Source organism: Oncorhynchus gorbuscha, linkage group LG09 (genome assembly GCF_021184085.1).
Source record: "Oncorhynchus gorbuscha isolate QuinsamMale2020 ecotype Even-year linkage group LG09, OgorEven_v1.0, whole genome shotgun sequence".
In the NCBI taxonomy this organism is placed as follows: domain Eukaryota; kingdom Metazoa; phylum Chordata; class Actinopteri; order Salmoniformes; family Salmonidae; genus Oncorhynchus; species Oncorhynchus gorbuscha.
Genome location: NC_060181.1, coordinates 64564691 through 64587857, shown reverse-complemented (window position 1 = coordinate 64587857; position 23167 = coordinate 64564691). Strand labels below are relative to the sequence as shown.

At 41.8% G+C, this 23167-nt stretch overlaps 1 protein-coding gene across 2 annotated transcripts; it reads right to left on the bottom strand.

Annotated features, from left to right (window-relative positions):
- Positions 1-5287: 5287 nt before the first annotated feature.
- On the bottom strand, positions 5288-20459 carry parp14rs3 (poly(ADP-ribose) polymerase family member 14-related sequence 3). Of its 2 annotated transcripts, none has more exons than XM_046363112.1 (26): positions 20019-20459; positions 19528-19718; positions 19408-19432; positions 19051-19230; positions 18361-18599; positions 18001-18243; positions 15833-17901; positions 15497-15629; positions 13044-13148; positions 12869-12943; positions 12486-12662; positions 12172-12356; positions 12037-12091; positions 11785-11889; positions 11589-11651; positions 11297-11473; positions 10954-11129; positions 9843-9966; positions 9628-9747; positions 9456-9518; positions 9146-9322; positions 8835-9017; positions 8032-8673; positions 7656-7819; positions 5946-6120; positions 5288-5721 (listed from the first exon to the last, which is right to left on the bottom strand). In XM_046363112.1, exons 6-26 carry the CDS (start codon positions 18194-18196, stop codon positions 5426-5428), a joined length of 5460 nt encoding a protein of 1819 aa, XP_046219068.1. In that variant the 5' UTR covers positions 18197-18243; positions 18361-18599; positions 19051-19230; positions 19408-19432; positions 19528-19718; positions 20019-20459; the 3' UTR covers positions 5288-5425. The 2 variants fall into 2 exon arrangements, with proteins under 2 accessions (XP_046219068.1, XP_046219069.1); XM_046363113.1 differs by having other exon boundaries at positions 19408-19429.
- Positions 20460-23167: the final 2708 nt, after the last annotated feature.

Here is a 23167-nt window from a genome sequence, read left to right as displayed (position 1 = left end):
TCCTGCAGTGCATTAAGAAAAAATTGAATAGATAACAATTATCTACACACAACACCCCATAATGACGAAGCAGAAACAGGTTTTAGAAATGTTTGCCAATGTACAGAAATGAAATCTTATTTACATAAGTATTCAGACCCTTTGCTCTGAGACTTGAACTTGAGCTCAGGTGCATCCTGTTAGTGGCCAGACAGAAGCTACTCCTCAGTAAAAGGCACCTAAAGACTCTCAGAAACAACATTCTCTGCTCTGATGAAACTAAGATTGAACTCTGGCCTGAATGCCAAGCGTCATGTCTGGAGGAAACCTGGCACCATCCCTACGGTGAAGCATGGTGGTGGCATTCTCATGTGTGGAAATATTATTCAGCGGCAGGGAGTGGGAGATGAGTCAGGATCGAGGGAAAGGTGATCAGAGCAAAGTACAGGGAGGTCCTTGATGAAATCCTACTCAGGACCTCAGACTGGGGAGAAGGTTCACCTTCCAACAGGACTAAAACCCCAAGCACACAACACAGAAGTGGCTTTGGGACAAGTCTCTGATTGTCCTTGAGTGGTCCTGCCAGAGCCCGGAATTGAAACCGATCTAACATCTCCGGAGAGACCTGAAAATAGCTGTGCAGCGACGCTCCCCAACCAACTTAACAGAGCTTGAGAGGATCTGCGAGAAACTCCCCAAATACAAGTGTGCCAAGCTTGCAGTGTGATACCAAAGGTTCAACAAAGTACTGAGTAAAGGGTCTGAATACTTGTGAGTTTATAATACATTTGCTACAGTAAAATGTTTTTTTTTTGCTTTGTCATTATGGGTTGTGTGTAGATTGATGAAAGAAAAACAATTTAATACATTTTAGAATAAGGCTGTAATGTAAAAAAGTGTAAAAGGTCAAGGGAGTCTGAATACTTCCCAAATGCACATACCCCTAGACTTAGATGGCATTCTTTCATTGATCCCTATTTTCTGAACCCCTTCAATGTATTCTAGTCTGTCGACAAACATCTAATTAAAGGTATACCATATTTAAAGGGATGGCTTAAGATAAATGTAATAAACTCCATGAGCAAATCTGTGGGCCGGGAAGTAGGAGGGTTCAACAGTTGAATTCCATGTATGCGTGCACAAGGGACCCACGCCTGCAAAGCCCATTATGCACCTTCAAAAAGGGGTGTGAATAGTTATTTAAATGAGATTTCTGTATTTAGTTTAATACATTTGCAAAAATCACTAAACATGTTTTCACTGTCATTATGGGGTATTGTGTATCGATGACTGAGAAAAATAAGAGTTAAGAAATGTTGAATTCAGGCTGTAACAAAACGTGGAATAAGTTTACATTTACATTACATTTACAAAATGTCCCGTTTAATATGGGAACGTTATTTTTCCAAAAATGAAAATACTGCCCCGTAGTCACAACAGGATATTATAATTAAGGTCATTTTGTAATTGTAGTGTGATTATTGTACCCCCTAGCACGGTTGTCCATTGTTTGTCATCTATGTATGCTCGTGTTCCCTCATGTGCTTTATGTATTGATTTGTTGTTGTTAATAATAAAAATATATTTAAAAAAAAGGCTTGATCTGAAAACGTAGTCGGAGGCGCCGTAAGGAGTGTGTGACGCAATTGTGGAGCCTCCAGAGTTATGCCGAGGCCAAATTGAACTTTGTACTTCATCGCCGTGCTCCTCCCAAATGTATCAATGCGGAAAGCTCCTTATAGCTCCACATTGATATGATTGGTTGACGGTAGGTGGGGCGGGAGGTCCTGTATAAACACAATATTTTTATATTTAAATATATATATTTAAAAAAAGGCTTGATCTGAAAACGTAGTCGGAGGCGCCGTAAGGAGTGTGTGACGCAAATGCACCTTCGTCTCCATTTCAGCGCCAATTGGTAGAATTAAACATACTCCAATCTTGTAGATTATTTAGGCACATTTTAGGGTTAGGAAAGTATGAATCATAAAACAACCTGGAGAGCCTTTACGCACTAAATATATTGATACACAAAACAAATCTGAGTAATGGTGCAGCAATATATAGCCTATTTCACAGTGGAAAAGGGTCCACAATACATGTCATGTTGATATGATTTTCAGTTTGCCTTCATATGGCTGGTTTCACAATCCTCTCCACTCACCAGGGATCATAAGGAAAAATCACCTAAAACAATTGCTATGTGTATTTACAATCCCCTTCTCCAAAAGGATTACTCATTTACCTAGCTCTTATCAATAGCTCTTACACATTCAGAAATTACAGTGCATGGAGAATGCTGTTATTTCTATAATAAATATATAAAAAGTAATGTTTTTCCCACTTGGAACTGGTAGGTTGGATAGCATTTATTCATGGTTTCCTTGTAAAGGTGGTGGAATTATTAGGGAATGAAGTCTAGGTCAGAATACGGTATCTGTAGACACACCTCTGCCACACCTTCATTTCTTAGATCTCCCCTTCGAACGAACGGCGGGGTGAACAGCATGCTATTCTTCATACTTAAATTAAATTCAAGGTCAGAATACACATTTTACTTCCAGAGTTTCTAGCACTTATGGGGCATTCCTACATGTTCTGCTTCACGTAGCAGAGCTGTTGTCAAGGGAAGTGAGTTTGTGTTTATACAGGACCTCCCGCCCCACCTACCGTCAACCAATCATATCAATGTGGAGCTATAAGGAGCTTTCCGCATTGATACATTTGGGAGGAGCACGGCGATGAAGTACAAAGTTCAATTTGGCCTCGGCATAACTCTGGAGGCTCCACAATTGCGTCACACACTCCTTACGGCGCCTCCGACTACGTTTTCAGATCAAGCCTTTTTTTAAATATATTTTTATTATTAACAACAACAAATCAATACATAAAGCACATGAGGGAACACGAGCATACATAGATGACAAACAATGGACAACCGTGCTAGGGGGTACAATAATCACACTACAATTACACAAGGACCTTAATTATAATATCCTGTTGTGACTAGGGGGCAGTATTTTCATTTTTGGAAAAATAACGTTCCCATATTAAACGGGATATTTTGTCAGGACAAGATGCTAGAATGTGCATATAATTGACAGCTTAGGATAGAAAACACTCAAATTTCCAAAACTGTAAAAATATTGTCTGTGAGTATATAAGAACTAATATTGCAGACGAAAGCCTGAGAAAAATCCATTCCGGAAGTGACTCACCTTTTGAAAGCTCTGCGTTCCAATGCGTCCCTATTGAGCAGTGAATGGGCTATCAACCAGATTACCTTTTCTATTCCCCAAGGTGTCTACAGCATCGTGACGTAGTTTTACGCATTTATGTTGAAGAATACCCGTAAGCGGCTACATTGCGCAAGTGGCCAGCTGCACACTTCTGCCTGCAGATGATATTCCGCTGAAACTAGGCTATATGAGCTGCACGCATGTTCATTTATTTCACTGCTTTGCGATTGTGTAGTCTACTTTGTGCATGATTTCTCTATTGTACTATATAATTGATAAATCGTACCTCCTCTACAAGAGGTGGTTATATGGTTTATACCTGTGTATACCCTCCACTACACTACTGATCCTTAGTGTTTTACAAAAAGTGCACTCTCCTACATGAATGTGCTGTTATTACGGTTGCTAGGCTTTCAGAATCACAAATTGGTCACACACTGAAGGCCTGCCAAAAAGTTCACCACTGATAAAAGCGTCTGCTAAATGGCATATATTATTATATATTATATTATATTATATATTATGTCTATAATATATGATGTTAAGATATTTAAAGTTTCAAGAAAGGTGTGTATATATTTGGCCTGGCGATTGGGTTTTATGTGCTGACTGAATGGAAGCTAATCATGAGCTTTTTACTCCCCTTACAAAAAAAGATAGCAGTTTTGAAACTGCAGTCGACTGGTATTTCGGACACAGTAATTGCAGAATTACTGCAGTTATACTGCACTGTAACTGCAGTCACACTGCAAAATTACTGCAGTAAATTTCTTACATTTTGGATGCAGTATACTGGAGTTATACTGCACTCTGACTGCAAACATTGTTCTGGTCTGGAGAAGAAATGACTGGTCCTCACTGTCTGAGACAAGACCAAGACACTCAACATGTGATCTCCAGACCGGACTCAAGACTGAGACAGGTCTTGAGTAAGACAACACTGGGCATTAATATGGAGTTGGTCATCCCTTGCTGCTATAACAGCCTCCACTCTTCTGGGAAGGATTTCCACTAGACGTTGGGATATTGCTGCAGGGACTTGCTTCCATTCAGCCAAAAGAGCATTAGTGTGGTCAGGCACTGATGTTGGGCAATTAGGCTTGGCTCGCAGTCACGTTCCAATTCATCCCAAACGTGTTCAATGGAGTTGAGGTCAGGGCTCTGTTCAGGCCAGTCAAGTGCTTCCACACCGATCTCAACAAGCCATTGCTGTATGGACCTCACTTTGTGCACAGGGGCATTGTCATGCAGAAAAAGGAAATGGCCTTCCCCAAACTGTTGCCACAAAGTTGGAAGTATAGAATCGTCTAAAATGTCATTGTATGCTGTAGCGTTAAGATTTCCCTTAACTGTAACAAAGGGGCTTAGCCTAGCATAAAAAAAGCCCCAGACCATTATTTCTCCTCCACCAAACTTTACAGTTGTCACTATGCATTGGGGCAGGTAGCATTCTCCTGGCATCCGCCAAACCCAGATTCGTCCATCGGACTGCTAGTTGGTGAAGCGTGATTCATCACTCCAGATAATGCATTTCCACTGCTCCAGAGACCAATGGCGGCGAGCTTAACACCACTCCAGCTGATGCTTGGCATTGAGCATGGTGATCTTAGGCTTGTGTGCGGCCATGGAAACCCATTTCATGAAGCTCCCGACAAACAGTTATTGTGCTGACATTGCTTCCAAATGCAGTTTGGAACTCGGTAGTGAGTGTTGCTACCAAGGACAGACTATTTTTGTGTGCTACGCGCTTCAGTGCTCGGTGGTCCCGTTCTGCCAACTCGTTTGGCCTTGATTGTTTGGCGGCTGAGCCGTTGTTCCTCCTAGTTTTCACTTCACAATAAGCAGCACTAACAGTTGACCGGAACAGCTCTAGCAGGGCAGCAATGTGACTAACTGACTTGTTGGAAAGGTGGCATCCTATGACGGTGCCACATTGAAAGTCACTGAGCTCTTGAATAAAGCCATTCTACTGCCAATGTTTGTCTATGGAGATTGCATGGCGGTGTTCTCGATTTTATACAACTGTCAGCAATGGGTGAGGCTGAAAGAGCAAATCTACTAATTTCAAGGGATGTCCACATACTTTTGTATATATAGTGTAGTTTCTACAGTTTATAGAGTGCAAATGTTACATTTTGCAGTACTGGCGTTTCAGTTCTGTATTCTTAAAAAAAAAAAGAAGGCCAACAGGCACCTCACTGTCTCTCTCAGACAGTCTTGAAGCTGATGAGGTAGTCGGGGTAGGCCCCTGCATCACAGAACACCACATAGATAAAGGGATTCTGCAGGTCATTGACAGCACAGTCATGCAGGCCCTGATGGAGATCAGTAGGGTTCAGAGGGTTTGGCTCCTTCATGCCCCCCACCCCTAGGCAGGGATTACCCACTAGCACCCTGGCACGGTACATGTACTTTAGCCCACTGGCGTCTGGGTTGGAGTAGGCATCCTGGCACGAGTACCACGTCTCTTTGGCAAAGTAGGTCCCATCCCCGTAAACAGTAGCTGAAACCAAAGAAAATCCAAAAGATTCGAGAAACCGAATGATTCAAGAAAGTTTCAAGAAGTTAAAAATTAAATTAAATGGAGGGGTTCACTACAGGAATCTATAATGACGAGACAGTTTAAGTGATCATTTGTTTGAATATTTGTTTGATTAAGCTCTACAGAGCATTACTGTTATGATAATGGAGAGGACAGTGTATGAGTTGATAAAGAATGTTCTTTACCGTTTCTCCCACAGAAGCTCCTATTGAAACCACAGGCATTGATTTTCTGACAGATGTCTTTGGTGGTGCCATGGTAAAGGTTCAGCTCATTCTTGATTTTAGGATACTTCTTATCCAATGCCTGTTTCTTCACTGCGTACCTCTGCCACTGGTCCTTGCTCTGAATCCTCTGGATCTGTAAATAAAGCATTATAGATATTGTCAGTGATACAAGCACTACATTCCTCTCCTGGTTGTATAGAATCTACACTGAACACAAATATAAAAGCAATATGTATAGTGTTGGTCGCGTTTCATGAGGTGAAATATAAGATCCCAGAAATGTTCCATACACACAAAAAGCTTATTCCTCTAAAATGTTGTACACAAATTTTATTTGTTCTTTGCCAAGATTTTCCATGAATCTGACATGTGTGGCATATCAAGAAGCTGATTAAACAACATGATCATTACAAAGGTGCACCTTGTGCTTGGAACAATAAAAGGCCACTCTAAAATGTGCAGTTTTGTCACACAACACTATGTCACCGATGTCTCAAGTTTTGAGGGAGCGTACAATTGGCATGCTGACTGCAGGAACATCCACCAGAGCCGTTGCCTAATAATTGAATGTTAATTTCTCTATCATAAGCCGCCTCCAACACCATTTGAGAGAATTTGGCAGTAAGTACAAAGGGCCTCACAACCGCAGACCATGTGTAACTACGCCAGCCCAGCCAGGACCTCCACATCTGTCTTTTTCACCTGCGGGATCGTCTGAGAACAGCCACCCGGACAGCTGATGAAACTGTGGGTTTTGCAAACGGTCAAAAATCCTCTCAGGGAAGCTCATCTGCGTGCTTGTAGTCCTCAACAGGGTCTTGACCGGACTGCAGTTCGGCGTCGTAACCGGCTTCATTGTGCAAATGCTCACCTTCGATGGCCACTGGCACGCTGGAGAAGTGTGCTCTTCACTGATTTAATCCAGATTTCAACTGTACCCGGCAGATAGCGTGTATGGCGTGGTGTTGGTGAGCAGTTTGCTGATGTCAACGTTGTGAACAGAGTGCCCCATGGTGGGGTTATGGTATGGTGAGGCATAAGCTATGGAAAACAAACACTATTACATTTTATCCATGGCAATTTGAATGCAGAGATTCCGTGACGAGATCCTGAGGCCCATTGTCGTGCCATTCATCCGCTGCCATCACCTCATGTTTCAGCATGATAATGCACGGTCCCATGTCGCAAGGATCTGTACACAATTCCAGGAAGCTAAAAATGTCCTAGTTCTTAAATGACCTGCATACCCCCCAGACATGTCACCCATTGAGCATGTTTTGGATGCTCCGGATTGACATGTACGACAGCGTGTTCCAGTTCCTGCCAATATCCAGCTTCTTCGCACAGCCATTGAAGAGGATTAGGACAACATTCCACAGGCCACGATCAACAGCCTGATCAACTGTATGTGAAGATGTGTCGCACTGCTTCTGGCAAATGGTGGTGACACCAGATCCTGACTGCTTTGTTTGATCCACCCCCCTACCTTTTTCAAAAGGTATCTGTGACCAACAAGGTATCTGTATTCCATAGATTAGGGCCTCATTTATTTATTTCAATTGACTGATTACCTTATATGACCTGTAACTCAGCAAAATCTTTGAAATTGTTGCATGTTGCGTTTATACTTTTGTTCAGTGTATATCATATCAGTAATAGTTCATTTACCTGGACAATCTGAACGGTTGATTGTGTTTTAGTATTTGGTTTCTTGGAGGTTGCAACAAATTCCTTCTCTATGCTCTGGTACTCCCCTGAGTTAGGAGCCAGTGTGACTATCTCCAGATCCTTGCCGTCCATTCTGGTCCAGCTCCGTGGGAACTGAATGACAGCTGAAAAACAGAAGCACAGAGGAAACCATTGAACAGATCATCAATGTAAAAACTCAGGATCAATTAGTTATTATCAAATACATTTTTATTATTTCAATTCATATTCTTTTGATGTTCTGTATTATACAGTTTTGATAAACTATACATTTGTATGAACTATAAATGATGCTTGACTATAAAGCTTTTTCCTAAACATATAACCAAGGTATTACCTGTGTCAGAATCTGCCACAAGGCTCCTTTTGACCCTGGTGATGGTTCCTTTGCTGTCAGTCTGCTGCATTCGGCTCAGATCAACAGTGAATGTCTCCCCCTGGTGGTTATATTTAAAACTCTTGTCTTTCCTGTGGCAGGCCAGCTCGAGGTCATAGCTGAGACTCTGATCCAGCTCTCCCCAGACCTCTCCCTCCCCGGCCTCCCAGCGCACCGTCTCCCTCATCCTCTTCTCCTCTCCCTCCCGGTTATCCCTGTCCCTCGCCCCCAGCAGATAGTCCCTAATCTGGAGGACAGCGGAAAAAACGTTGTCTTTCTTCCCAGAGACAGTGACTTTGTTTGAGGATGCTACCAGGACACGGACCTGGTTATTCTGGCTCAGGGCCACGATGGCCTGTTTCTGCGGCTCCAGCAGCAGGTGCAAGTGGCTGGAGGGCAGGTCCTGGCTAACACACTCCTCTGAGACCAGCTCGTCCAGAAGTTTCTTCACCTGAGCCAGGCTGGCAGGGGAGGACCCGTACACCTCAGCCTCCATACTGGGGAAGACCACCGCTGCTGTGGCGCTGGCCAAACACAAGGCTGGTTTGGTAGGAGGAGGCTGGGCTGGTGTGGTTTGTTGGACCGTTTTTGGACCGTTTTTGGCTGTTGTAGAAGTAAATAAATACAGAAATAATACATGAGAAACATGCATAGTAATACTTGTGGAAAATATGAATCACTTGGAAAGGCTTAAGCACTTGTGAAGAAACTATTTTAAAGGCTTATATAGTCATATTTCTGATGACGATTAGGTTACTACTAACCAGCAGTCTTGGGTGTCACCTTTTTGAACCTTTTCATAACCTCATCAAAGTCCTTCATCATCTTGGTTTGGAATATAACAATGTGAATCGTTTTAACTGATGGGTTTCCGATGGTTTTCTGTAGCTCAGTTATTGCGTGCAACATTGCATTCCCAACCTCCACTGCTCCCAAGTTACCAGCACCTGTACAGGAGCATAAACATTTGTGTTTTTGGTGCCTGTATTTCTTTATCATTACAGTACATGCAAAGCAAATAATAAATGCCACTTTTCGTTTTTTAACAATGATACTACAATGTTATTACGCCTACCTGTTCCAAGTGCTGGGATGGAGACCGACTGGATTTTATTGTCTTCACACATCTTCAACACCTTGAGCATGGAGCTGGTGATCTCCTCTTCCTTGGTCTGGCCCACCATGTGAATGATGTGCTTGGCCTGGATGTTTCCGGGTTTGGTCATGACAACACCATCATTGGGTTGGGTCCCTGGGGTCAGAAAAGAAAGGCATTAGCATGTCTAACTTCTTACACAAACACCACTTTTTTTTTATCCCAGCTACCCATATTTCAATTCTCGTTTACTTTGTTTGTATTTATGGAAGAAATGGAAGACTCATGCCTAAAGCTTTGCACTCGTCCGCAACCGACTGTCCAGCAGCTTTTAGAATGGCTCCTGAAACACCTACACAGTGAGGAACAACATGAGTGTAAATATCTTCACTTGAAGACCTTTCTGATGAAAGAATATCAGATATGTTCAGCTGATCTGAAAGTTGGAATAGGGATCTTGCCTGAGTTGAGATCGAGGCTTGAGTTTGTACTGCTGACGATGGCGTCAGTTTTCTCCTTAGTGATGTCCCCACATACCACCTTGACCTTCACTGGCCCAATTACTGCTTCAATGGTGTTTCCTGGATAAAGGGAAAAGGTTACAGAGGAAGAATAAGTAGCAGACATCAACTGTCGCATAACATCACGTGCCGTAATACATTGGAACTGTACAAACCTGTCTGGCCACTGCTGCCCTCTCCTTCCCCAGAGCTGGTGTCATCATCATAAATATCATCCTCAGAGTCACTGTCTCCATAATCATTATCACTACAAAGATCATCTTTATCCTGGTTGAGAATCTAAAGAATGGGTTTAAAAACAATAACTATACACAGTAATGTACACCGAGTGTACAAAACATTAGGAACCCATTCCTAATATTTAGTTGCACCCCCCATCCCCGTGGAAAGCGTTCCACAGGGATGCTGGCCCATGTTGACTGCAATGCTTCCCACAGTTGTGTCAAATTAGTTGGATGTCCTTTGGGTGGTGGACCATTCTTGATACACACACAGGAAACTGTTGAGCACGAAAAACTCAGCAGTGTTGCAGTTCTCGACACACTCAAACCGGTGCGCCTGGCACCTACTACCATACCCTATTAAAAGACACTTCAAATCTTTGTCTTGCCCATTCACCCTCTGAATGGCACACATACACAATCCATGTCACAATTGTCTCAAGGCTTAAAAATCCTTCTTTAACCGGTCTTCTCCCCTTCATCTACACTGATTGAAGTGGATTTAACATGTGACATCAGTAAGGGTTCATTGCTTTCACATGGATCCACCTGGTCAGTCTGTCATGGAAAGAGCAGGTGTTCCTAATGTTTTGCACACTAAGTGTACATCCACAGTATGCCTGAAGTTAAGTTCTATTAACAATGGCAGTTATGACATAATTATTACAAAGTTAGTACATGTTCAATATTTCTTTAAAGCTAGAATCCTTCGCTACATACATTTTTGGACTTATAAAATGAATGATATGTACCCATTGATTCTTGAAGAATATAACTTATAAATGCATCATGAGCTTAGTTGAAATGTTGTACCCCACCAGAACCCAAATTATAAGCTTGTTTTACTCCAATGTTTAGAAACAACATAAACAAACACTATCCTCAAAACATGTTTAAAACTATCATTTGAATCATGGATGGCCAGTCCTTGCATCCATAGCTCTGTCTATAGATCTGAGAGTGGTTCTCCAGCCCCACCCCTTAGCTTTTTAGCGAAACAGGGGCTTTGTTATTGTTTCAATTAAGGATTCTAGCTTTATCATACCATCTGTCTAGTCTTCCACTGGTTGAGCCCCAGCTGACACTCCTGCAGGACCTTGTCCTCGTAGATGACAATGTAGATCAGTTTGATGATGGTAGGAACGAGGCACTGTGATAGATGATCCTGGATGCCCTGGAGGATGGCACCAATGGAGTCGGCACCATTAAGGCCGCCACCTCCTACAATGAGAACGTTTTTATTTTTTTTCATCACTGCATTAGCTGTAGCTGAAAAATAGGACAATAGCTGTGGATAACTCAACAATTTAAATTACTGCATGTTTGGAGCCTACAACTGTTTATAATAACCTGTAATAACACTGAACCACTAATAAACCATCGCCTACCAGTGCCCACAGCAGGGAAAGACACGGTTGTGATCTGTTTGTCCTCACAGCACTTCAGCACCTTGGTGACTCGTAGTGTAGTGTCAGCCACAGAGTGGGGCCCCAGCATGTGGAGGATGAAGTCACACTGCAGGGCCCCTCCACTGGTCACCCCTGCTGCATCAGCCCTCAGAGGGCCTGGAGAAATAAAGCAGATGACACGCGGCAGAGAGACCGAGCGAGAGAAAAGAGTCAGACTGAATGGCTGCGATACACCACAGGTTACATTTCTCCTTAGATGAGAGACACTCACAGATGGCTCTGCACTCCTGGTCAACTGCGCTCCCAGCTGCTTTGAGGATCGCAGCACTAACTCCTGAAGAGAACATGTTTCAAATGAGGTTGTATCCAGTAGGTAGGAAGAAAGTTCTATTAATAGAATAAATCATGTTTTCCCGGAGTGCGCTAACAATGTAACATTTTATGCCGTTTTTTTTCAGTATACAGACCTTTTGTTAAGCTGATTCTTGAGTTGGTGGTATTCACGATACCTCTGACAGTTTCTTGAGTGATGTCGCCTCTCCTCACTTCAATTCTGACACCATGGATTTTAACTAGGGGAGGGAAAAGGTCAACATTTCACCCACACATATTGTGATAACGATACCAATGCACATTTTAAAATGGGACACTGTGAATTCATTTAAAATGTAAACAAATATGAATTAATTTCAAATTCAAACAAAGTATCAAAGTCAGACCTTGATTTGGGGGAAGACTGGACTGAGAAGGTGTAGATGGTGATGCAGCATTTGCCTAAATAAAACCCATAACCTCTAGTCATCACACTCATCAACAAAACATTTTCAAATGAGCCTTAGGTGAATTAAATCTACCTGCTCGATTTTGTGTGGGCCCAGGTTCCTTTCGTTAAAGTAATCTCTCAAGAGGTCAAAGATCTTTTGCTCAAAGGCCACTATGAAGATGATTTTGATGCTGGATGAAGGCATCTGTGATATGTGACTCTCCAGTCCTTTTAGTATGGCCTTGATGGAATCTTTGGGCTCAATGCCACCTTTCCCTGAAGCACAAGGCATCAGCATCCAAAGTGAGAAATAGATCAATTGAAACAAATAAATTGATTGATTAATCAGTACAAGTGACACTGGAATGGAACATCTAGTTTTATTATATATTTCAGTTGAATCACCTGTGCCAATAGTAGGGATGGACATTGTGACTGCCTTCCTGTGCTCACACAGATTAAGGACATTCTCTATGGAGGTAGTGATATTTGCAGCATTCTTGGGCCCAACTATCTGAGCTATGGTCTTACAGTTCAGTTTCCCACCACATGAGAACACAACATCATTGTCCTTCAGGACACCTGGGGAAATTGGGACAAAACAAATCAGTATTCTGTGATTAAGGTTCAACACTAATGGTCTGGTAGCAAGCTGAATACTATATTATTTCTGGAAATATTGATTTTATAACCTAATCTTATCATATCAAGTATTATCGCTTGACTTAGTCCTCTTGTAAATGGGACTTCCTGGATAAATTAAGGTTGAATAAAAAAGTATGCCTTACCAAGTGATTGTACCATTCTTCTGCATTCATCCACTACTGATTTCCCAGCTGCCTTTAGGATGGCTCCAGACACACCTGTTGAGATAAGTTAGAGACTTACCGTACACCGTCAAATGAAACCAAACTGAAAACAAACTGTGCGAACATGTCATTAAAAACAATTAAACACACTTGCCAGAATTAAGATTCAGATGATGGTTGTTGGAATTCACGATGACATCCACTGTCTCTTTTGTGATGTCTCCCTTCTTCAGGAACACTGACACTCCACTAATAATCACTGTTAATAGAAGAAAAATTAAGAAAGCAGATCTAATTCAAATGGAACAATTACCCCACCGAAGACATTCTTCAAAAAGTACGCAGCAACAATCAATACATTACAGAATTAAAACACACAACATTATCCAGCCTAAAAAAGCATTTCCACTCCTCCGTAAGAGTCTCCCATCAATATTTTAAATTCATTCAGTGGCACTAACATATCTAGATGAAGCATGGATTGTAGACTATTCCATGCATCTGGTGTACAAGAAGAGAAGGCAGTCTTGCCTAATACTGTGAATGTCCTGGGGACTTTACCTTACAGAACGGGTATGGTAACTGCTGGTGGTGAAAGGAACCAGACTGCAGAGGTAAAGAGGGAGTTTACCCAAAAGGGCTTTGTAGATGAACACATACAAATGTAGCTTCCTGCGCATATAAAGTGAGGTCCAACCTACCATTCGGTACAAGGTGCAATGGTGGGTGAGTGACTTGGCATTTGTAATAAAGTGCAAGGATGCATGAGAAACAGAATCCAGTCTCTGTAAGACGGAGGAGGTTGCACGCATATACAACAAGTCACCGTAATCAATTACAAAGAGAAAAATGGCCTGAACAAGCTTCTTTCTAGCCATAAGCGGGAAGCAAGCCTTATTACGAAAATAAAGACCTAATTTCAATTGAAGCTTCCTCACAAGATTATCGAAATGAACATTAAAGGACAACTTGTCGTCCAATCATATACCTAGGTATTTGTAGGATGACACTCTTTCAATGGATAAGCCACCAGATGTGACAATGCTAACCTTCTCTGGCCGAGTTCGAGCTCTGGTAAAGGTCATGAATTTGGTTTCTTGTACATTCAAGACCAGTTTGAGACCACAAAGGGAGGACCGCAGAGACTGAAAAGCAGTCTGGAGCTCTTGAACAACCTGAACCAGGGAAGGAGAACATGAGTATATGACTGTATCATCTACATTTAGATGTAACTTTGCTGGTTGCATCCCATTTCCCAAATCATTAATAGAAATTGAGGACACAGGAGCTAAAATGGAACCCTGGGGAACACCTTTATTCATCTCAAGAAAGCTAGACTTGTGATTGTCAGTATGTACACATTGTGTTCTGTCAGAAAAATAGTTCCTAAACCAATTTACTGCCCCTTCACTGAGACCAATGTTACTGAGTCATCCTAGCAACAATTTATGGTCAACTAAATGAAATGCCTTTGATAAATCAACAAACAGAGCAGCGCAATGTTGCTTTTTATTAAGTGCATTAATGATGTAATTTGCTCTAAAGCCAGACTGAACTCTGCTCAGTATGTTATTTTTAATGAAGAAGTTTTTTTAACTGAGTTCACTAGGGATTCATAAACTTCAGTAATAACACCAGCTGCTATTATTAAGAGGTAGGGATCCAGGTTGTCTGGACCTGCAGACATTTTAGTGTCTATTGCTTTCAATGCTTTATAGACCTCAGCATAAGAAACAGGCTCAAGCCTGCTCAAGCCTGAGGGTGGTTTTAACCTTCTAGACGATGAATTGTACCAACTCGCTACCCAATGTTTTTACTTGCGAAATATACGCTGAGTATACCAGACATTAGGAACACCAAACCTTGTTCCATACCAAACTGTATGGAACATTACTCTGATAGCTTTTCAGAATTCACCGATAAATTGGTCCAACTGGAAAATTAAAGGCACAGAAACTGTAATTATTTGATAACAGGAAATACATTTAGTTTTGTACTGACCAATGAAGATATTTTCAAACTTAAAAGTTAGATATCACAACATTTGATTTAAAATATTTTGGACATTGAGTCAGAAAATGATGCTCCTATGATAGGTAAGATATGCAAAACCTTGCAGAGAGCATATCCAACTGACAATCTCAGAAAAAATAAATAAACTATTGGAACCAAGACTTAAAAAGAATTGATGTTGGCACAATATGGAGAGAATGTTGGAGCATAACTAATGAAATTAAAGGTAACTAAAATGTATGCTTAATTCAGTATTATGATGTCTTAAGTGTAAAACTAAGAATTACCTATGCTTTCTGGGAATGCTATAAAGTCCAAAAGTTATGGGCAGAGCTAGAAAGTTGGCTATCAGAAAAATTACAAGGAAAACATTACTTTTAATCCATCTGTCTGCATATTTCATAAGGTGGTGTAGTGAGATAATCATCCAGCCCAATGCTTCTCTTCTCATCACTCATCTTGAAAAACCTTATACTAAAAACTTCAAACACTTCAAACACAAATACATTTGTGAGGATAGGGCACGCTATAGGTTTCCTGCAGTATTCAACCATATGGTATGATTATACAAAAAGTATGGTTGAAGGAACTAACCTTTGATGTCTGCGCCTGGCGTAGCCACTAGGGGTGGTAGTGGATGTGTGTTATGTGGGGCAGTGGCTGCAGAGGGAGCAGTTGGAGTTGTGCCTGTTGCTGTTTTGTTAGTTATTTGTTGTCGACGATAACCCTGTTGAATGAAATAGGACAAGAAGAGGTTTGACTTTCAACGGGAATACTTGACCCCATTTACAATAACACTGCACATTTCCTCCTTAAATCAAACCTAAGCATGTAGCAAGGTTTGCCATGGTATGTTAATCACAGATATAGCCAGGTGGCATTATAAAAGGAACACTAAACATCGAATGGAATGTTGAGAAACGGACTTACCTCTCCTTCAATGGCTGACTGGAACTCCCCCACTGTCTTGGCATCGGAGTCTATCACAAATATGTTCCTCAGGTGTTGGGGTTTCTGTTTAATGAAACCGAGGACTCCCTTGATAACTGCTGCACAGCTCTCTGTGACGGGAAAACCAAAGGTACCGCACCCCATCGCTGGCATCCATATGGAGACGCACCTCTTGATGTCTGCTTTCAGTAAACTGTCCTGGACCGTCGACTGTAGATTGATATTTCTAAGAGTTGAGGTGTCCTTCCCCCATACTGGAAGCACTGCATAGATGAGGTGCTGAGCTCCAAGGGTGCCTGGGTTGGACAAGACCACATCTCCTGGCTGTAGAGTCTGCCTCTCCTTCAGGAACTTGTCAAACACCTTCCTGATATCAGGCCCACCAATCTGAAGGAACTGCTTAGCGATCGGAGTATCAAAGGACAGACTGCTGCTCAGAGGGCAGATCAAAGCATCTGCAGCATGTTGGGAGATGTTACCCTGACCAACAATTAAAGTGACGCAACCTTCAATGTTGTATCTGTATTTCTGACAGTGGGTAATCACTGGTGATAGGTAGAGTTTGCACCCTAAATCCTTGAACTTGGCCTGCAGATCCGCTTGGTTTTTCTCTAGGACTTTGGACTCCCCGGCCTTGGAGTATGTGTACCTCTCAGTTGTAATTGTACTGACCTGCTGTTTCACTGCATCTACGGCCTCTTTGATTTTATCACTCGCTGCCGTGATCTTCAGACAAGGAGATCCTAGTGTTTTGCATGGCAGTATAGTCACGCCCAGAGCCTTGATTTCAGGGACCTCTGAGAGGTTCATGCAAGAGGCCACAAACTCTACTTCCTGGACTGATTTGAGAGAGACATCCACCGTTTCTGGCTTCTTGTTGTCCAGGTATCCCATCAACTTCCCTGCCACATCTGCCACCACACTGGAGAATCCACAGACTCCAATCTTCTCCTGTGTTACGGAGATGCTGACATTGTGGTTGTTCTTGGTGAATTTGAGGTCTCCATTAAGTATGGCAAAGAACTGTGCCCATTGTTCGCCATTGGTCACATGGGCTTGGTCTGGTGTGAGTTTGATGACTTCCTCTTTGATGACCTCATGTAATGTGTCTTCAGCTCTCTGGATGTCAGCTCTTTCTGCAAGGATCTGGATGGAACCATCACTAAGGAGGAATACAGACGATATGTGGTTCTGGGCAAAATGCTTCCTCTCAAACTTTTTCAGGTCCAGAGATTTCAAGAACTCCATCAAAGGCACTGAAACATTATTAAGTAGTCTGGTTTCAACATTCCCCATTGCCTCATGGACAACACCTTCTGCAGTACTCACCTTGTTCTCCAAACCCTTTAGACATATGATGAAGCTTTCTTCATCTTTGGAAAACTCCACGTCCACTAGTTTGCCAGAGACAAGATCCCAGATGATCTCAAACTTCTCTTTGGAGTCCAGTGAGATTTTTCTTACTATTGTGTTCCTCTCCATCTGAAGCTCATCACTGACCTTCTTCACCATGTGCTCAATCTTCTCCACAAGGGTCTTCACCTCATTCTGCACTCCTACCACCACAATCACACCATTGCTCTTCTTGTAAGAGATGCTGGCATCAGAGGATTTGAGACCAAGACAACTATTTTCAACCCTTTCCCAGACCTCCACCGCTGTGGGCAGCTGAACCTCTTTGTATTTCTCTAGCAAGGCCAGAGCCTCTCTCTGGGCAATTCTTTCCCATTTAGGGCCCAGTCTGAGCATGCCCAAGGACTCCTTCTCCATGGTCATATCCAGAACCATCTGTGGGGGTTCTGTGATCATATTGAAGGAGACGCTAGCATTGACCTTACGTAGTCCAGTTGTTAAATCCTGCTTGCGGGCTTCATCACATTTAATGAAGTCGAAAAGTGCTGAACTGAGACAAAGGGCTATGTTAGAAGGGATGTCTGATTGGAGGGCTGTTTGCCCTGTTAACGCCTTCTGCAGACTGGAGTAGAATAGCTGAGCTATGAGGTCCACCCCACCGAAATGATGCTTGTGTTCCGCAACCTGATAGGCAACTGAAATAAGGTGAACAGAGGGCAGAATTATTTACTGAACAGGTTAGCTTAAAACGTCATCCTATTTCTAGAGGATAATGTAATTGAAAAGGGGCCTACCATGACAGTCTTCAAAGGTGATGACCATGCTCTTGCCCTTGGTAACCCAGATCTGGGACTTGATATCTCCTCCTTTGCTCCTTTTGCTGGAGAAGTAGAGATTGAGGGCCTCCTCCACTCCTCCTTTGATTTGACTCATGTCCCCCTGGACAAGCACAGAGTCTGTCAGCTCTAAACGACACGCCCCGATCTCCATGCCCTGGTACTTCTTTGATGAACATTTCCTAAGGAAGGACTTTATGTCTGCGTAACATAAAATGTTAATAGTTAGATTAGTATTGTATGCCGTTTTTTGGTCACTTAATGGCGTAATATTAGAGATATTGTGTATACATGTTTTTGATGTATCTGTGGACCCACCAATGTTCTGTTTGAAGCTGACCACTACTCTGTCTCCATCGTCCAGGGTCTCCCAGGCATGCTCAGCACCTTGGCTGCAGCTGCCGATGAACAGAGAGATGATGTCGCACTTGCAGCTCTCATTAAACCCAGTCAGGATGAAGCGCCTGTTGTCCAGTTTCCCTTCCACAGCAGTCTCATTGTACACCTCCACAGAAATGCCATACTGATGCTCCTTTTGGCAAGGACTTTCTCTGCATCTGACAGGAGGTAAATAATTCATTGGTGGGCATGATTGTCCAAACAGACTCAAGAAATAAACTCATATGATGTCCACCTGTGGATATAAGTAGATGACATGTAATGTGACAATGTAAATTCTCTAAAATGCAAAGACTCAAATAGCAGCCATTGTGTTCTTGTGACTGGGAAGGAAGCATTTCCTCATGACCCCTATTCCCAGCTGTGATGAGACATTCCATTTTACAGTCATAGCAAAGTAACTTCTGAATGATAAACAAGTATGGCATATCTAATTACAGTGTTTATTCCAACAGGTACAAAGTGTAAATGTACACTGATTACAGTAAAATAAATCCAAGTGTGTGGTTAATAATACAGTAAATCATATACAGTACAGTAAATCATATAATATTAATTGGAGGAAAGAATATTTCAATTATATAAGTCTATGTAAAAAAAACTCCTTACCTGACTGAAAGGACAGTTTGAGGATCCAGCTATTCTTGCCATGACTTGTAATGCTGGCCCCTTCTTCTTCCGATGCAAACTGGTCAAAATACAATTTAAGGAGCTCCTTTTCAAGTTCCTTTGTGGTTCTAACAAGCAGTGTATGTGTGTTTGCTTTAATATCCTTATCCTCCACTGAATCTTAAAAATAAACAGAAACACACACAGAGAGAGAGAGAGAGAGAGAGAGAGAGAGAGAGAGAGAGAGAGAGAGAGAGAGAGAGAGAGAGAGAGAGAGAGAGAGCATTAACATGAATATGATTCCCATACTGATGTTATACATTGATGAATAAGTGTCTTTATGAATATCAGTCTTACCTGCTTGACTGTCTGACACTGGCTGCTACATCACAGATAAAGACAAGCACAGAAAAACACATGTCAAAATATTGTAATATGGCAAACTTGATGCAATATAACAAATAAACAAAGAATCACCTTCTCTTCGGTGTTGAGTGCAGATTTTCCCACAAGAGTCAGATGGTCTCTTTTTGGTAAGAGAGGTGGTTTAACATTCTTCACTTTTGTTTCACCGCCATTCTCCTTCAGTTTCACTTGAAGCTCAACCACCCCAATGGGTTTTTTAAAATCTATGTTATGATCTCTTTTAGCCAACACTTTCTGCAGAGCTGGGGAAATGATAAAATACCATCATTAGGTACAGTATATGTAGTCTCTGCCTAATGAACCCCATTGTACAAAAGCAGATTCTGCTGTTTTGGCTCCTAAGACATTACATTACTGAACACAATCTTGGTGCCTCAGATGTTTGTCAAAATACTTTACATTAACTGTTTATCACAATACTTCAGATATAGGTCTGAGCACAATAGATAAACTGTATAATTAGGCTAATTTATTCACAATCAGATTTGTGTCTAAATTGACAGTATGTAAATATTTTGATTTCAAAATATTTTGATAATTACATGCATCTTCGTGGTAAACGAGCAGAGCCTTCTTCTTGTCCCCAGGATAGTCTTGAATTTGTAATACCTCTCCTCCAGACCTCCTTTTGTTTTTGAAGTACAAATCCAACTTGGATCTAATTTTGTCTAGGTCGTCTGGCAGACCCTCCAAAATCAGTGTTTTTTCCGTCATTATTCAGAAAATTAGGTGGACCTATATTGATTGAAGCGTGATCATACTTGTATGACTCTTATTTCAGAAACTTTGATTGCTCACCTGTCCTGTTGAAGTGACAGTTCGTGTCTCAGGGGAACGAGGATTCTGAGATCCCACACTCTGAAATCGTGCTACAGTGTCTTTTTTTATTTCGGTTATTATGGAAAATTCGTGTCAATATGTTGTGTTGAGCCCAGATGGTTGCGCCCTGTATAGTGCATAAAATAACTTTCACTTTTGATTTTAACCTCGTGACTTCAAGGAACTTGAAGTATTAGTGAACAAGAAAGTTCATCAGTTCTCCACCGAGGTAAAGCCAGTTTTAAATAGGATATTCGACGGATATTCGCGCTTTCAAAACACTTGAACCACAGACTCCAAATAAGTGTCATGATTTTGGACAAATTGCGCACAACATTGCACAGGTCTTATTTTCATGATTTGGACATTCATTCGCTTTCCAAAGCTAATAAACATGTGGAAATGTGAGCAAGCAGCATTTTGTATTCCTAGATTAATTAGTTAGGGAGCTTAAACAAAGTTTAAACTTTTTCTACATTCGAATTTCAATAGCTCCTTGGTCATGTGACCTATTTGACTCAAACAAGTCCACTCAGTGGGCTTACACATTGCACACCCTTTAGTTTGTCCATTTTCATCTCACACGGTTTTACATAAATGTTTTAAAATTCAAAATTTCAATAGCTCCTTGGTCATACTGACTTTAAAGAATGTACACTCAGCGGCCCTACACATTGCAGACCCTTTAGTTGGTCTATTTTCATCTCATGCAATTTTTCAATATTTTTCAATGTTTCTAATTTCAATAGCTCCTTGGTCATGTGACCTACTGACCTCAAACAAGGTTCAGAATGTCCACCCCTTTATCAAATTTGACCGGCAGGCTGTAACAACAGATTGCTTTGATATGAACTTAAAATGAGGGAACTAAAAAGAAACAAACACTCACAGTATTGACTCTGCTAGCTTCAGATCTATGCCCAAATCCCTGAGAAGAATGTGACGTTTTTCCAGTAAGGAGAACGAGGGCAGTGATGACAGCGGTCAGTGCATCAAGGAAAAAGGTACAGGAATCAGGGCGGCCACATGTGAACAGACAATGGGACCATGTCTTCTCATTTTGGATTAGCCGTTGATATATAATAGGATAGATCACTTACTTTTGTGGCTTGATAAAGGGCAAATGAATGTATAGTAATGTATGGAACAAATCAGATTTGATCCTATTCCAGAGTTATCTATGTTCATTGTATGTGTAATACTGGGATTCCCCTTTTTCCCTAGTGGCAGCACAGATCTTGAAGATGGCCAAGTGCACTGTGTCCTGTGACAAAGACAAGCCTTACACTTGGCCCCTCTGTGAAGTTTGAGGTACAGTAGTTCACACAATTAATGTTATAATGAAGTACCTTGAAGACATTAAAGAGTGACTGCCTTTAAAAAGCAACAAATCCCTTTGAAAATGGACTATGTGGCATCGATTCAAGTCAGAAACAGTTATTCTACTGTCAAAATTGGCTACAAAGTGTAAATAGGTTAATTTTGGTCATAAAGTCAGTCTCTTCTAAAACGGAGTTTGGAACATCTGTGCATCACAACGGGTAAATGAAGGTTGGGTTTTGATTTGATGATGTCCATTTGCACACTAACATGGGGTAAACAGCTGCAGTGATTGCTCTTTATCCAATAGCATAGACAGTGAGACACACCTGAGCAGCACCTCCAACTTTGTTTTCATAAGACAAAACATTGCACATTTTCTTACTTGAGAAATAATGCACCAAACACATTAGTTAGATGTAAAACTAAAACATCCTTGGCAAAAACATCATCATGGTTATTTTATTCTGTGCCTACAGTGTCTCATGGGGGACAAACATCAAAAAGCAAACGGGGATGAAACACACCTCCAAGACTGAAATCTTGTTTTTCTAATGAGCAACAGAAAAACACACGTGCCAATCGGTGTGTATAGTGGCCCTTAAAAGACAATCTCCTACACCTGATAATGATTTCATTTACCAAGGAGTCTGTGTGTGTGCTAGGCTAGGGAATAACCGTCTTTACTACAAAGTGTAAAGGCATGTTCCAATCTATTTTGAGTTAGAGGAGTTGGGGTACGTTCAAGAAAATGATGCCATTCGCCTGGCACTTGTCCACCATTACTTATTTTATGGCTGATTTAGTGCTGTGCTGTACTGTTGACAAGGTGACACATTGTGAACAAGGTTTGTGGCTGTCGCTGTGCAGGTGCACCTTGATGTCTCCACAAAGACAGTCAACTTCTCCAATGCCCAGCCCCCAATGCCTGAGGAGCAAATGAGAGATTGTCTAGAGATTAGCTTCTCCAAGCCCAGTTGAGGGGGAGGAGAGGTGGAGAGGTTGGACTATGACATGTACTCTGGGAAATGAAAAATCACCTTCCTCAACACTGGAGATCTATTCTATTAATCATTAGTGTGTGTGTGCATGTTCACTCACACTGCACACTGTCCTAACCCATCTGGACAAGAGGAATACCTATGTAAGTATGCTGTTCATCGACTAAAGCTCAGCATTTAACACCATAGTACCCTCCAAACTTGTCATTAAGCTCGAGACCCTGGGTCTCGACCCCGCCCTGTGCAACTGGGTCCTGGACTTCCTGTAGAAGTTGTTGTGTTCCTGTAGAAAACAACATCTCCACCCCACCGATCCTCAACACTGGGGCCCCACAAGGGTGTGTTCTCAGCCCTCTCCTGTACTCCCTGTTCACCCATGACTGCATGGCCATGCACGCCTCCAACTCAATCATCAAATTTGCAGACGACACTACAATGGTAGGCTTGATTACCAACAATGACAATACTGCCTACAGGGAGGAGGTGAGGGCCCTCGGAGTGTGGTGTCAGTAAAATAACCTCACACTCAATGTCAACAAAACAAAGGAGAC

Coding starts and splice junctions, on each gene's coding strand:
- parp14rs3 (XM_046363112.1), bottom strand. CDS start 18,196: ATGGAGATCGGGGCGTGTCGTTTAGAGCTGACAGACTCTGTGCTTGTC. Junction 12,357..12,485: donor CATCCCTACTATTGGCACAG/GTGATTCAACTG, acceptor CTTGTGCTTCAG/GGAAAGGTGGCATTGAGCCC. Junction 8,674..8,834: donor GGTGACACCCAAGACTGCTG/GTTAGTAGTAAC, acceptor CTTCTACAACAG/CCAAAAACGGTCCAAAAACG.